This window comes from Hylobates moloch, unplaced genomic scaffold (assembly GCF_009828535.3).
Source record: "Hylobates moloch isolate HMO894 unplaced genomic scaffold, HMol_V3 SCAFFOLD_5, whole genome shotgun sequence".
Classification (NCBI taxonomy): domain Eukaryota; kingdom Metazoa; phylum Chordata; class Mammalia; order Primates; family Hylobatidae; genus Hylobates; species Hylobates moloch.
The window spans coordinates 93,758,085-93,771,122 of NW_026652280.1; the positions used below are offsets into that span (position 1 = coordinate 93,758,085).

At 37.3% G+C, this 13,038-nt stretch overlaps 1 protein-coding gene across 1 annotated transcript in view; it reads left to right on the forward strand.

Moving 5' to 3' along the window:
* Positions 1–13,038, forward strand: part of DNAH12 (dynein axonemal heavy chain 12) — a 258,401-nt gene that overhangs the window by 89,252 nt on the left and 156,111 nt on the right. The window contains exons 19-23 of the mRNA XM_058439110.1: positions 5,212–5,397; positions 6,393–6,593; positions 8,279–8,473; positions 9,844–9,965; positions 10,061–10,343. Of these exons, the coding sequence (XP_058295093.1) occupies positions 5,212–5,397; positions 6,393–6,593; positions 8,279–8,473; positions 9,844–9,965; positions 10,061–10,343 (987 nt within the window). The remainder of the gene's footprint in view (positions 1–5,211; positions 5,398–6,392; positions 6,594–8,278; positions 8,474–9,843; positions 9,966–10,060; positions 10,344–13,038) is intronic.

A 13,038-nucleotide genomic window follows, 5' to 3' on the forward strand; every position in this document is an offset into this window, starting at 1 on the left:
ATTTTTTAATGTATTCACTCCCACCTCTGTTCTAGGCATGGGTACTTGTGACAGAGCTGAGTGATTGGTTTTGGGAGGAAGTGGTAAGGGCAAGAGAGGGCACTTTATTCCTCTCATCTTTTGAATTACATCTGTTTGCAACTTTGATGTTTTGGTGTCTCATTCCCACAACTTTAGCTCATCATCATGAAGCACCACTATGGAGTGTAGGAAAGGCTGGTTAGGTGGTGAATGGCAGCCATATTTGGGGCAGATCAAGGAGAATACACATATAAAGCCAGATCTGGAAAACTGGGGCAAAGAATTCCTCTGGCCCAAGAAAGGCAGTAGAAGATTGTTCAGACCTATTAGGGCAGATTGCATACTTCCTGAAAATGGCACTAAGTCATTTTCCTACAGAAAACATAGGAATAGTACACCGTTGTTTATAATTTACTATAATAAAACTAAACAAACATAATAAAATAGCCTACCATTAATTCAGCATAATCCAAACCTTGAAATGAGGTTATAACTATATTTTCTAGATGAATACATTAAAAAATTTTAGCATTTGCAAAATGCGTAGATGAAGGCTTTTGAGTCCAGAGAAATTGTTGACCTATGGATTCTGAATCTTAAGAATTACTCAAGGCCAGGCACGGTGGCTTATGCCTGTAATTCCAGCACTTTGGGAGGCTGAGGCAGGCAGATCACCTATTCTGAGGTCAGGAGTTCAAGACCAGCCTGGCTAATATGGTGAAACCTCTCTACTAAAAATACAAAAAATTAGTTGAGCATGGTGGTGCATACCTGTAATCCCAGCTACTTGGGAGGCTGAGGGAGGAGAATCATTTGAACCCGGGAGGCAGAGGTTGCAGTGAGCCGAGATCATGCCACTGCATACCCAGTCTGGGCAACAGAGCGAGACTCCAAAATTACTCAGCAAAGCCTTGATAGAGCTATTCTCATCATCAAGTGCTAATGAAGAGAAATAGAAAGGTTTGGAAGCAGGCTGGGTATAGCGGATGACACTTGTAACCTGTAATCCCAGTGCTTTGGGAGGCCAAGGCAGGAGGATCATTTGAGGCCAGAAGTTCAAGACCAGCCTGGGTGACATAGTGAGACCCTACCTCTACAAAAAATAAAAAATTAGCCAGGCATGGTAAAAAAAATTCAGCTGCACCTGAAGTCCCAGCTACTCGGGAGGCTGAGGTGGGAGGATCACTTAAGCTGAGGAGTTTGAGGTTGCAGTGAGCTATGATTATACTGCCGCACTCCTGGGCACAACAGAGTAAGACCCTGTCTCAAAAAAAAAATAAGGGCATAAATTTACTAGGGCAGACCACTTAGCCTATACTAAGTGCAGCAACATAGGGTAACAGTTTATTGGGAAGGATTTGGAACCACACTGCTTAGTTATAGCACAATTCTCCACTTGGCAGTGGCATACCTTGAGCAAGATATTTAGCCACTTGTGCCTCAGTGCTCTCATTTATAAAGAGAGAGTAAGAACAGTTTTTTTTTTGACAGTCAGTAATACATCCTTAAATTTCCACTGTCAGCATGCACAGAGCGCAAACTCTGTGATTGGATTCAAGCATTGTTCCTGTCTATGTCTATTCATCTCAGAGATTCCATGGCTGCCTGATTTTTTTTTAACTTAAAAATTATTTTCAATGTTGAATACATTTGCGTGGTCTAAAAAATATAAAAAGAGATATCTGAAAAGTCTCCTCATGGTTCTCACCTGTATAACTCAGGTGATCAATGTTATTACCTTCTTGTGTATAGTTCCAGAGTTTTATTACATATACAACAATGTGAGTATATATTCTAATCCTTCTTTTTACATGAAGTGTAGCATACAATGTATATTATTTTCTTTCTTTGTTTTGCTTAATTTATCTTGGAGACCTTTTCTTCTTGTATATAGGGAGCTTCTTCATCATTTTTTTCAGACCTATATAATGTATGACTAATCTGGTGTGTGTGTGTGTGTGTGTGTTTGTGTGTGTGTGTGTGTGTGTGTGAATTGCATGTGTTTGAAGGTGTGACTGCAGGGTAAATTGTGGAAGAGTAAATGCCAGGTTAAAATCTACAGTTGAATTACCCTCCATAGAGGTTATATCAATATATACTCTCATCAACCTTCATAACAAAATGTCATCAAACTTTAGGTTTTTGCTACTCTACTAGGAGAATTTTCATTTCTCTTATTGCAAGTAAAGTTTTAAGCATATTTTCATATATTTCATATATTTAAGAGTGTTTTATATTTCTTTTCCTGTAAACTGTTTTAACTTACCTCTGCCTATTTTTCTGTTGAATTATTGACCTTTTTCTTATTGATTTCTTTTCCTGTATATATAGGAGATTAGGCTTTGTCTATGATGTGAATATTTATTATTTGCTTTTTGACCTTGCTTATGATAGCTTTTGCCTTGCAGAAGCCTTTTATTTTTATGTAATTATTTTTATTCTTTTCCTTTATGGCTCTTGTGTTCTGAACTGTAGTTTAAAATGCCTTCCCCATGCCAAAATATTTTTTTCTAATACTCTTATAGTTTGTTATTTGTTCACATTTTATTCAGGATATTTGAGGTTATGCTCAGGAAGGATCTTGGTCTTAGTTTTCTTGTAATGTCTTTGTCAGATTTTGGTATCAGGGTTATGTTGGCCTTATAAAACAAATTGGGAAGTTTTATTTTCTCTATTTTCTGAAAGAGTTTTTTATAAATTGGTATTATTTCTTTCTTATTTTAGAGAAACATTCACTCATGAAACCATTTAGCCTGACGTTTTGTTTGTAGGAAAGGTTTTGAAAACAGACTCTCTCTATATATATATTTTTCAAGTACTTATTTATTTCTTCTTCATATTCCATGAGGACTACAGGTTAGCTAAGTCTCTGCTCCCAGTTGCAGTCCTGTTCTGCTCCTGAGTTTTCTAACTTCCAGGACACAGGCTATGTCCTGAGCTAATGTGGGCCAATCTCGCGTTAGAGAGAAAGAGCAAGGGCTGAGCTAAACCATGTACCTGAGTTTAGATCTTCCACTCAGCTGTGACATACTTCATATCCACCCATATTACATTGGCTGAAGCAAGTCCTGTGCCAATTCCCCCTCTAGGGGAAGGAAAAGAGAATTTCTTTAATAGATATAGGGGCTATTCAGATTTTGTGTTTAATTTTGGTAGATTGTATTTTTAAGGAATTTGTCCATTTCTTCTAAGTCATTGATTTTGTCACCATAAAGTTGCTAATAACATTTCTTTATTATCTTTTAAATGTCTGTAGAATCTATAGTGCTAACTCCTTTTTAATTCTAAATATTGATTATTTTAATTTTCTCTCCTTTTTGTTGATCAGTCTAGTTAGGAATTTAGTCGTTTATTGTTGGTCAGAGAGCTCACATATCCCTGTCTGGTTAGAATCAGTTACTGGTTCTTCGCTTCGTCTGTTTGTGGAGATCATGGTTCCCTGTTTGCTGTTGTTTTTGCTGGATGTACATCTGTGTCTTTGCATTGAAGTATTATTTATTCCAGTGTTTTTTGTCTGGCTTGTTTTGGTTTATATTGGATATATTTGCTTAGAGTTTCTTTACTGCTAGGTCACTGCTTCCTTTTCAGCTCCAAGTGGCACCTTAAGCCCAGGTTTGGCTTGGCTCTAGTACCTGATGGGAGTGCTGCCCTTACTGAATGGGGACGGTCCCACAGGGTATATTCTGGCAATGTGGGAAGCTGGCTAGGAGTTTGTGCCCAGGAGACCTGTGGGACGAACCTCCTACAGTGTGGTGCTGCAGAATAGCCACTCTGATTTGGCATCTTCTGTGGCTTACAGAGTAACATTTCCAGGGCTGGGGATGGTAGTCCCACCTCCTCCCTTTGTCTCTGCTTGTCCACAGGAATTATTTATCCCTTCAGGCACTGGGGTTGCTTCCTGTGGGTTAAGGCAGGGCAGGTCTTCTGCTAGGGAACCCAGGATGGTGGGGTAGCTGGTTGTCCACTTTGACCTTGCTCTTATGAGGGTAGAAACAATGAGTTGGGGGGAAATTTTCTGCCCTCTTGGTACCAGACAGAATAGAGGGAGGGGCAATGCAGATGTGGAAGTCCAATTCTCTTACTGTTTGCTCATCTGCTTGGAGTTTTTTCACTTTTGTGTGGCCCAGCTACTCAGGAGGCTACTCAGGAGGCTATAATCCCAGTTACTTGGGAGGCTGAGGCAGGAGAATCTCTTGAATCCAGAAGGCGGAGGTTGCAGTGAGCCGAGATCGCATCACTGCACTCCAGCCTGGGGGACGGAGCAAGATTCCGTCTAAATAAATAAATAAAGAGTATGTCCTTTCTACTTTTTAGATGTTAAAACTTCATTTATTTAAAAAATACTTACTGAGTGCCTATTATATTATATTCTGATGAATTCTAGGGAATATGTGATGATAAGCAAAAACATGATGGTGATAACCAATGCAAGATTAAAATGAAGTCCTTAACTAAGCAAAACAAAAAGTGTGCTAGTTTATGGTCCTCCAATTAAAAAAATTTACAATATTAAGTTATTACTTATACAAAGTTAAAACATGACTCATATAAAAATAAAATAGGGGGCCAGGCATGGTGGCTCATACCTGTAATCCCAGCACTTTTGGAGGCCAAGGCAGGCATCACTCAGCAGAGATAAAACATTGTTACATTTTGGGATTTGGGCACAGATATTTTCCCCATTCATGCTATGTGTGTGTGTTTATAACTATATATTATACATTTCTGCAAATAGTATATTTAATGAATTTGAATTTCTAAAATAATACTTTTTTTTTTTTTCTAAATAGAGACAAGGCCTCACTCTGTCACCCAGGCCAGAGTGCAGTGTTGCTATCTTAGCTCACTGTAACCTCAAATTCCTGGGCTCAAGCAATCCTCCCACCCCAACCTCCCAAAGTGCCGGGATTACAGGCATGAACCATTGCACCTGGCCCTTCATTCTTCTTTTTTACTCTTATAATTTTCCTGGCTATTTTTATATGCTTATTTTTGCAGGTGAACTTTAGGTTCATTTTCTTAGTATCTCTCTCCTTCCAAATCTAATTGAGGTTTTGATTGTACTGATAGAAATATATTAAATAAATTGAAGAAATGTAATCCTGATATCATCAAGGCTTCATCTATGGAATCTTATGTGTGTGGAAGTCAAATGAGTGACTTATTATTGTTTATATTTTTTGCCATTAGGAATATATTCCTACTGTCTCCATTCTGTGCAATCCAGGAATGAGAGCTCGTCATTGGAAACAGATGTCAGAAATTGTAGGCTATGACTTGACTCCAGACTCTGGAACTACACTGAGAAAAGTTTTAAAATTAAACCTTACCCCATACTTGGAACAATTCGAAGTGATAAGTGCAGGTGCAAGCAAGGTAAACATAAAGATCAACTGAAATACTTTATGTGATGACTTTATTAATCAAGTAATCATAGTTTTTGTTGGGGTTAAATGTGTATAGTACTGGATAGCAGCGGGAGGTGGTGGGGGAGAGTGATAGAAGACCACTCTCCGGCTGGGTGCAGTAGCTCAACACCTGTAATCCTAGCACTGTGGGAGGCCGAGACAGGTGGATCACCTGAGGTCAGGAGTTTGAGACCAGCCTGGCCAACATGGTGAGACCCCGTCTCTACTAAAAATACAAAAATTATCTGGGCATGGCAGTGGGTGCCTGTAATCCCAGCTACTCGGGAGGCTGAGGCAGGAGAATCCCTTGAACCCGGGAGGTGGAGGTTGCAGTGAGCTGAGATCACACCACTGCACTCCAGCCTGGGTGACAAGAGCGAAACTCTGTCTCAAAAACAAAACAAAATACTCTTTCCCCTCCCGACAAAGTGTGTGCTTACTTGTCCTGAATCCAGACGAGAAATGACTCCTTTGATCTCCTCTTAATTCTGCCACATTCCGATGTCATTGGATGATGTGCTAGTGTTGGTACATAATTTTTTCATTAAGACTACTGTTGTATGTGTGGCATGTGATATGTGTGTGTTGTAGCAGGGTAAGTATGGCCCTAAAGGATGGGTTCTTCAAGTACACAGAAAACATCTTCACACTATGGGCTGCCTGTAGAAAGGCCACTTCAGAGAAAGTCCTACAGGTATTTTATTCTCTTGTCCATTTTTAATATTGACAGCAGTAGTTTTCATAGCAAGTGAATTCTTTAAAACTACATAATCGTTCTTCTTAGGAATTTTTAAATTGTTGAAAAAACCTTCTAACTTAAAAAGTTATACTGTAGTCACAGATTATCTTAAGGAAATGATAATGTAATACATCAAATGCTTACAGAATTCACTAGGGAAAGTCAATATAGTAAATAAGGTCCTTTCTTCACCATCCCATTCTTTCTTCATTCCTCCCTTTTAGGAATTTTCATTAGAGAAAGCCATGAATACAATGATAGGAACTTGGGAGGATATTGCTTTTCATATAAGTCTATATCGTGACACTGGAGTCTGTATTCTTTCTTCAGTGGATGAGATTCAGGCCATCCTTGATGATCAAATCATAAAAACTCAGACAATGAGAGGCTCACCTTTCATCAAACCATTTGAACATGAGATCAAGGTATGTTAAACATGATAATCAGCTCTTGGTCATTTATATGGATTGCAATCCTATTACATATACACGCTCATGGTAATAAGTAGCTTATTGGATGGTTTTTTAAGTGTTTATTCAAATCATAGACCTATAACCTTGATATTTTATTTCATAAAATACAAAATTATATTCAAAATTTAATATAGAAATATATACATCTGAGACATAAATGATTTTTAAAAGAAAAATGTCTTATTAAAATCTTCTCCAATGGCAATGATAGACTGGAGAGGAAAACAGGTGGTATTACTTATTCTAACTTTAGAAAACCTAGACCTTGTTTTTTGTTACATTCTTGTAACTTGTAGTAACTATGCTTTAATTATAGTTGTAAACAGCTAGCATGAGGATCTTTTAGAGTAATTAATGAATTATTGTTCACCTGAGAAAAACAAATGGTATTTGAAGCTCCAAGATTATTTCATATCTTATTGGATATGAAAACTATTCTAACTGGGGACTATATAAATTGGGGAAAGACAACTGGATTTTTTACCCTGATATCAATTGATTTGAAACTATGTTTCAGATGCTGCTCTGGGACTTTAGACTTATTAACCCACTTGATCCCTGCAGCTGATCTTCAAAGTAGGCACTGTTATTATCTGTATTCATAGACAAGGAAACCAATGTATAGGAGAATAGGTAATTTTTCTAAATTCATCTAGCTAATAAGTGACAGAGCTGGGGTTCAAACCAAGGCAGTTGGTTTTAATATGAGCATAAATAGTGTTTAATAGAAGATTTTGGCTGTCATTATTCGGAGAAAACAGAGTAATGTTCTTCCAAGAGGACATAAGGCTGGACATTATCCCAAGAAGCAGGCTAACCTAGCCTTTCCTGATAAGATATTACTTTTTTGTAGAAATTTACTTGTCTAACAAGAAGAATTTAGAAGACAAATTTAAAAGCTGTCTTAGAGATTTTTTAAAAATCGAAGATATGAGACTTAATCTCTTGACACATAGACCTTAGGCACATATTTAAGAACCAAAGAGAGATATTATATTAATGTCTTCAGCTAATGAAATATCTTGTCATTTCTAGGGGATCTTTGAGAATAAGGAGGCTTATTTCATTTTATTTTTCATTTCAGTTCATTTTTCTCCAAATTGTGTTGACGTAGAGCAGGATTTCTCAACCTGTCACTGTTGATATTTTGGGCTGTATAATTCTCTGTGATGGGAGCTGCCTTGTACATTATAGGTTGTTTAACTGCATCTCTGGCCTTTACCCACTAGACATTAGTAGCATCTTCCCCCATCAGTTGTGACAACCAAAAATGTCTACAGACATTGTCAAATGTTCCCTGGGGTGGGAGGCAAAATTGCCCGTGGTTGATAATCACTGCTGGTAGAGAAGGATATATTCTTGGATGGTTTTGGGACTCCAGATGGCTCACCGAGAGATTAGGAAACTGGTCAAAATAATGTTACAGTCATTTCCAATTGTGAGTTCCAGTGATTTAGGAAAACCTCAAACCTCTTAGAATTTTTCTAAGCCTTTGTGAGACATACGTAAGTAACCTTAAGCTGTCAGATGTTTGAACTTATTTAAAAATAATAGTGAATTTAAAATGTATTTTCCTTGCTATACTTTATAGCCTTTCTTTAATAACTAGAATTCAGTGCAGTATACTTTTCATTAAGGCCTGGGAGGACCGCTTGATTCGAATACAAGAAACAATTGATGAATGGTTAAAAGTACAAGCTCAATGGCTCTACTTAGAGCCCATCTTTTGTTCTGAGGATATCATGCAACAGATGCCAGAAGAAGGGCGTCAATTTCAGACAGTAGACAGACACTGGAGAGATATCATGAAGTTTTGTGCTAAAGATCCAAAGGTGAGGTGTTTCTTTTCTCTCTCACAGTAGGTGAACCTTTGTTTTTGGAAATTAAGTAAAACATGTGACTTTTTTTCTGATTATAAAAATCAAACTTGCTCATTGTATACAAACTGGAAAGTTCAGAAAAATATAAGAAAACGTAAAAGTATTAAAATAAGTTTACTTTTCCATTCATAAGATACGTTGCTTGTAACTCTTTAGTATACCTGGTGGAGCTGCTTCAAATGTACATCTGAATCACATGCCTTCTGCTATAAACACTCACTGCTCTCCTCCTCATAAAATAAATAGATAAATCAAATCAAATGGAGAGAGGAGAGAGTGAGAACAAGAGAGAGGGAGAGAGAATGAAGAGTGTAGGTGACTCACCTGACATTCTACTAGTGACTCTGTATACTTGGAGTGATGGAGAAGAATCTGCTGTTCTCTCCATTGGTCTCACTCAATTCCTATGTCTCTCCCAGTAAATGTTGAAAGACAGACTATATATTTTTCATACACACAGCGAACATAGTCCATAGATATGCATCCACTTTTTCATCTGGTATTCAGTTTAAGAAATAACAATTTATTCCCATGCTGAATGAAAAACTAGCTGTGCTGGACTTACTGAGAGTCAGTAGTGTGCTGAAATTTATGAGTTTTAAGGATTTTGCTTTACCTGTTGACTTCAGAATCTTTGTGAAACATGATTTCTTGTAGATCAGAGGTCAGCAACTTTTTTCTGCTAAGGGCCAAATAGTAAATATTTTAGCCTTTGCTGGACAGGTCTTTTTTGCAGCTACTCAATTCTGTTGTCATTGCAGTGAAAAGGCAGCCAGAGATAATCTGTAAATGAATGAGTGGGTCTGTGCTACAATGAAATTTTATGGACACTGATATTTTCATATGTCACAAAATACTCTTCTGATTTTTTCAACTTCTAAAAGTGTGAAAATAATTTTTAGCTTACAACTTATACAAAAACTGACAGCAGGCTGGATTTGATCTGCAGGATGTAGTTTGCCAACTCCTTGCTGTAAATTGTTACGTTTATGGTTGACAGTAGTAAAAGTAAGAATTAAATCGAGCACCAGCCAAACAGACTTTTCTCACATCATTCGAAATAATATAGGAGAAATGACAATATGCATGACAATCATAACTTGTCATTTTAACTAGTGTCCTTGGATAAGTATTTATAACTTAGTGAATTTTAATAGTTTTTACACTACAAAAAATTTCATTGCAAATTTTATAAACCTTTGACATTTTTTCATAAACCTTTTAACATTAAAAGATTTTAACATATAGTATAGATTGATATTTAAGTCTTATGATTATATCTGGCATAAAAGTGCTGACTTGAATACATGTGTCTCGTTTAGGTTCTTGCTGCCACTTCTTTAACAGGTTTATTGGAAAAACTGCAGAACTGCAATGAAGTTTTGGAGAAAATTATGAAAGGTCTTAACGCATATCTTGAAAAGAAACGTCTTTTCTTTCCTCGGTATGATAGATAATCAGTTGTGCTGTAATTAAAAGCATTTTCTTACGTGTGATGAATTATAACTAAAACTTTTGTATTTGCATGTTTTTCCCTAGTTTTTTCTTCTTATCTAATGATGAAATGTTAGAGATTTTATCAGAGATCAAAGATCCACGTAGAGTTCAGCCACATTTAAAAAAATGCTTTGAGGGCATTGCTAAATTGGAGTTCCTTCCCAATTTGGACATTAAAGCCATGTATAGCTCTGAGGGCGAGCGAGTGGAGCTGATTGCACTCATTTCCACGTCTGCAGCACGGGGTGCTGTGGAAAAGTGGCTCATTCAAGTGGAAGACCTAATGCTCCAGAGTGTTCACGATGTGATCGCTGCAGCCAGGCTGGTGTGTTTCCTAATATTTGATATATACCCTATATTCTGCAAATGCTTTGTTTAAGAGGTTTTGGAAACCAGTAAATTAACACTTAAAGTTCTTACTATTTTAAATCATTTATTTTCTTTACTTCTTTGTTTCTAACATTATTATTAATATAACGATATTGCTATGAATTGATAATAGTATATGATTGTTATAAAAGAGAAAAGGTATTATGAGAGAGAAAAATAAGAGGTATATAATTTAGAATGAGGGGAAGGTCCAGTGATAGGCTATTGGAGGAGGTGATGTTGAAACTGAGACACAAAGGATAGGTAGGAATAAGCCAGGTAAAGGGCAAGTGAGAGAGTATCTAGGTATCCTACATAAAGCCCCTGGGATCAGAGAGAACTGGGGATTTGGGAGATCCTGAAAGAAGACAAATATGTCTGGAGTAGAGTAAGCAAAGTGGAGAGTAAAGTGACATGAGGTTGGAAAGGAAAGCAGTTAGGGGTTTGCATTTTATTTTAAATGCAATGGAGCACCATCTAAATATTTTAATCAGGGAAGGGACATAGTCTGATTTATATTTTTATACCACTATGGTTATGGTATAAATAATAGATTAGTGGAGGTGTGAAAACAGGAAGGCAAATTAGGAGACTCAGATTAGTTCAGATGAAAGATGATTTGGGCTGGTTTGCCAGAGATTCAGGTTCAAAAAATAAAAATAAAAACCAAAAATAAAGGAAAAAAGAGTGGTCTGTCACTAGGCAAATGGCAGAAGATAGGGAGCAAAGTAGAATATCAGAAATAAATTTTATAGTTAATTTCAACAGGTCTTGATGATGAATTGGTTGTAGAGTACAAGGGTAAGGAGGGGGAGGTCTCAAAAATCACTTTTAGGCTTCTAATTTGAACATGTGGGTGGCATTTACTCTGGGTGATTTCTGGAGGAGAAGCAGGTTTGTGGAGGCTTAGGGGAATATCAAGAGCTCAATTTTAGATATATTAAAATTGAAATGCTATGAGCTAGGCTAGTGGATATGTTTCATAGGCAAACAATCCTGCACATTAGCACATGCGGATCTGTAGGACAGTTCTCTTCAGACATGAGTGGTAAATGCATGACCTAGTTCACTTACTGCTTTTTACACTTAAACAACTACTTAAAAACTCAAATGAGATGAGCAAACATTAAAGGGGGATATGTCATAAATTTTAAAGAAGGATAACACTTGGCACTACATGTATCTCACTTATGTTAATTCAATTAACCTAATCTTGAATGATAAACACGTATATTTCTGCCTTTAGGACCATAAACGAGCAGTTGTAAAGTAGTAAAATAGTTTTAAAAGGCATCGAAGCTTTATATTCAGCAACCCACTATATGTGAGTGAGTGTTCTTTTTCTTTCACCGAGAGCCCTATGGAGCTCGTCTTCTTGTGGTGGCTATTCTGTTCAGCTTCAGTGTTCCTACAGATAAATCTTGACTTTTTCTCTCCTTTTACTATTTATGATTCAAAGCAAGCTAAAACACATAGGAAAGAACCACCATCGTCCATGAAAGTATTTCTTTTTTTTTTTTTTTTTGAGATGGAGTCTCGCTGTGTCGCCCAGGCTGGAGTGCAGTGGCGCGATCTCGGCTCACTGCAAGCTCGGCCTCCTGGGTTCACGCCATTCTCCTGCCTCAGCCTCTCCGAGTAGCTGGGACTACAGGCGCCCGCCACCACGCCCGGCTAATTTTTTTGTATTTTTAGTAGAGATGGAGTTTCACCGTGGTCTCGATCTCCTGACCTCGTGATCCGCCTGCCTCGGCCTCCCAAAGTGCTGGGATTACAAGCGTGAGCCACCGCGCCCGGCCCTATTTCTTTAATCAGTATAGAAATTGACCCTCTATGTACCTAGCAATAGCTCTCAGTCACCATTCATCCTTCTTTGAAGCTTAGGTTAGCTTATCATTTGCATTTATTTCTAAATATGGCTAAGAAGCATTTTATAATAATACTGATATCCTATTTTAACATTCTTTTATCTAAGATGATGTTATTTTATTGAAAATATAATTTGCATTAGCATCAGCTTCAAAATTCATTCTGTAGTTGTTTTCAGTTTATAGTTTGGATCTGCTAAAATCACTTACTATTGAAAAAGCTATTTTTAAAAAGATTAAACCTCTCCCTCCATAAATCCATTTAAATGCATTTTGAATATCAAAGCGTTAGAAAAAAATGAAAGTATACCTTGAATTCAAAACCATAGATTGTTCAATTATACATAATTGAACAAATATATAATTGTGAAATTATATACCCTGGTCATATAGGTTTTCAGAAAAGCTATGGATAAATAATACAAGGGTGCTATTAGTGCAGTTTTTAACTATATTGTACAGTCTCCTTTTCAATTAAATCTTGGCATCAATATACATAATCTATTTGACTAGTTTTTTTTTGTTTTTTGTTTTTGTTGTTGTTGTTTTTGAGACAGAGTCTCACTCTGTTGCCCAGGCTGGAGTGCAGTGGCGTGATCTCGGCTCACTGCAACCTCTGCCTCCCAGGTTGGAGCAATTCTCCTGCCTCAGCCTCCTTAGTAGCTGGGATTTTAGGTGCCCACCACCATGCCCAGCTATTTTTTTTTATTTTTACTAGAGATGGGGGTTTCACCACATTGGCCAGGCTGGTCTCGAACTCCTGACCTCAGGTGATCCATTGCCTCG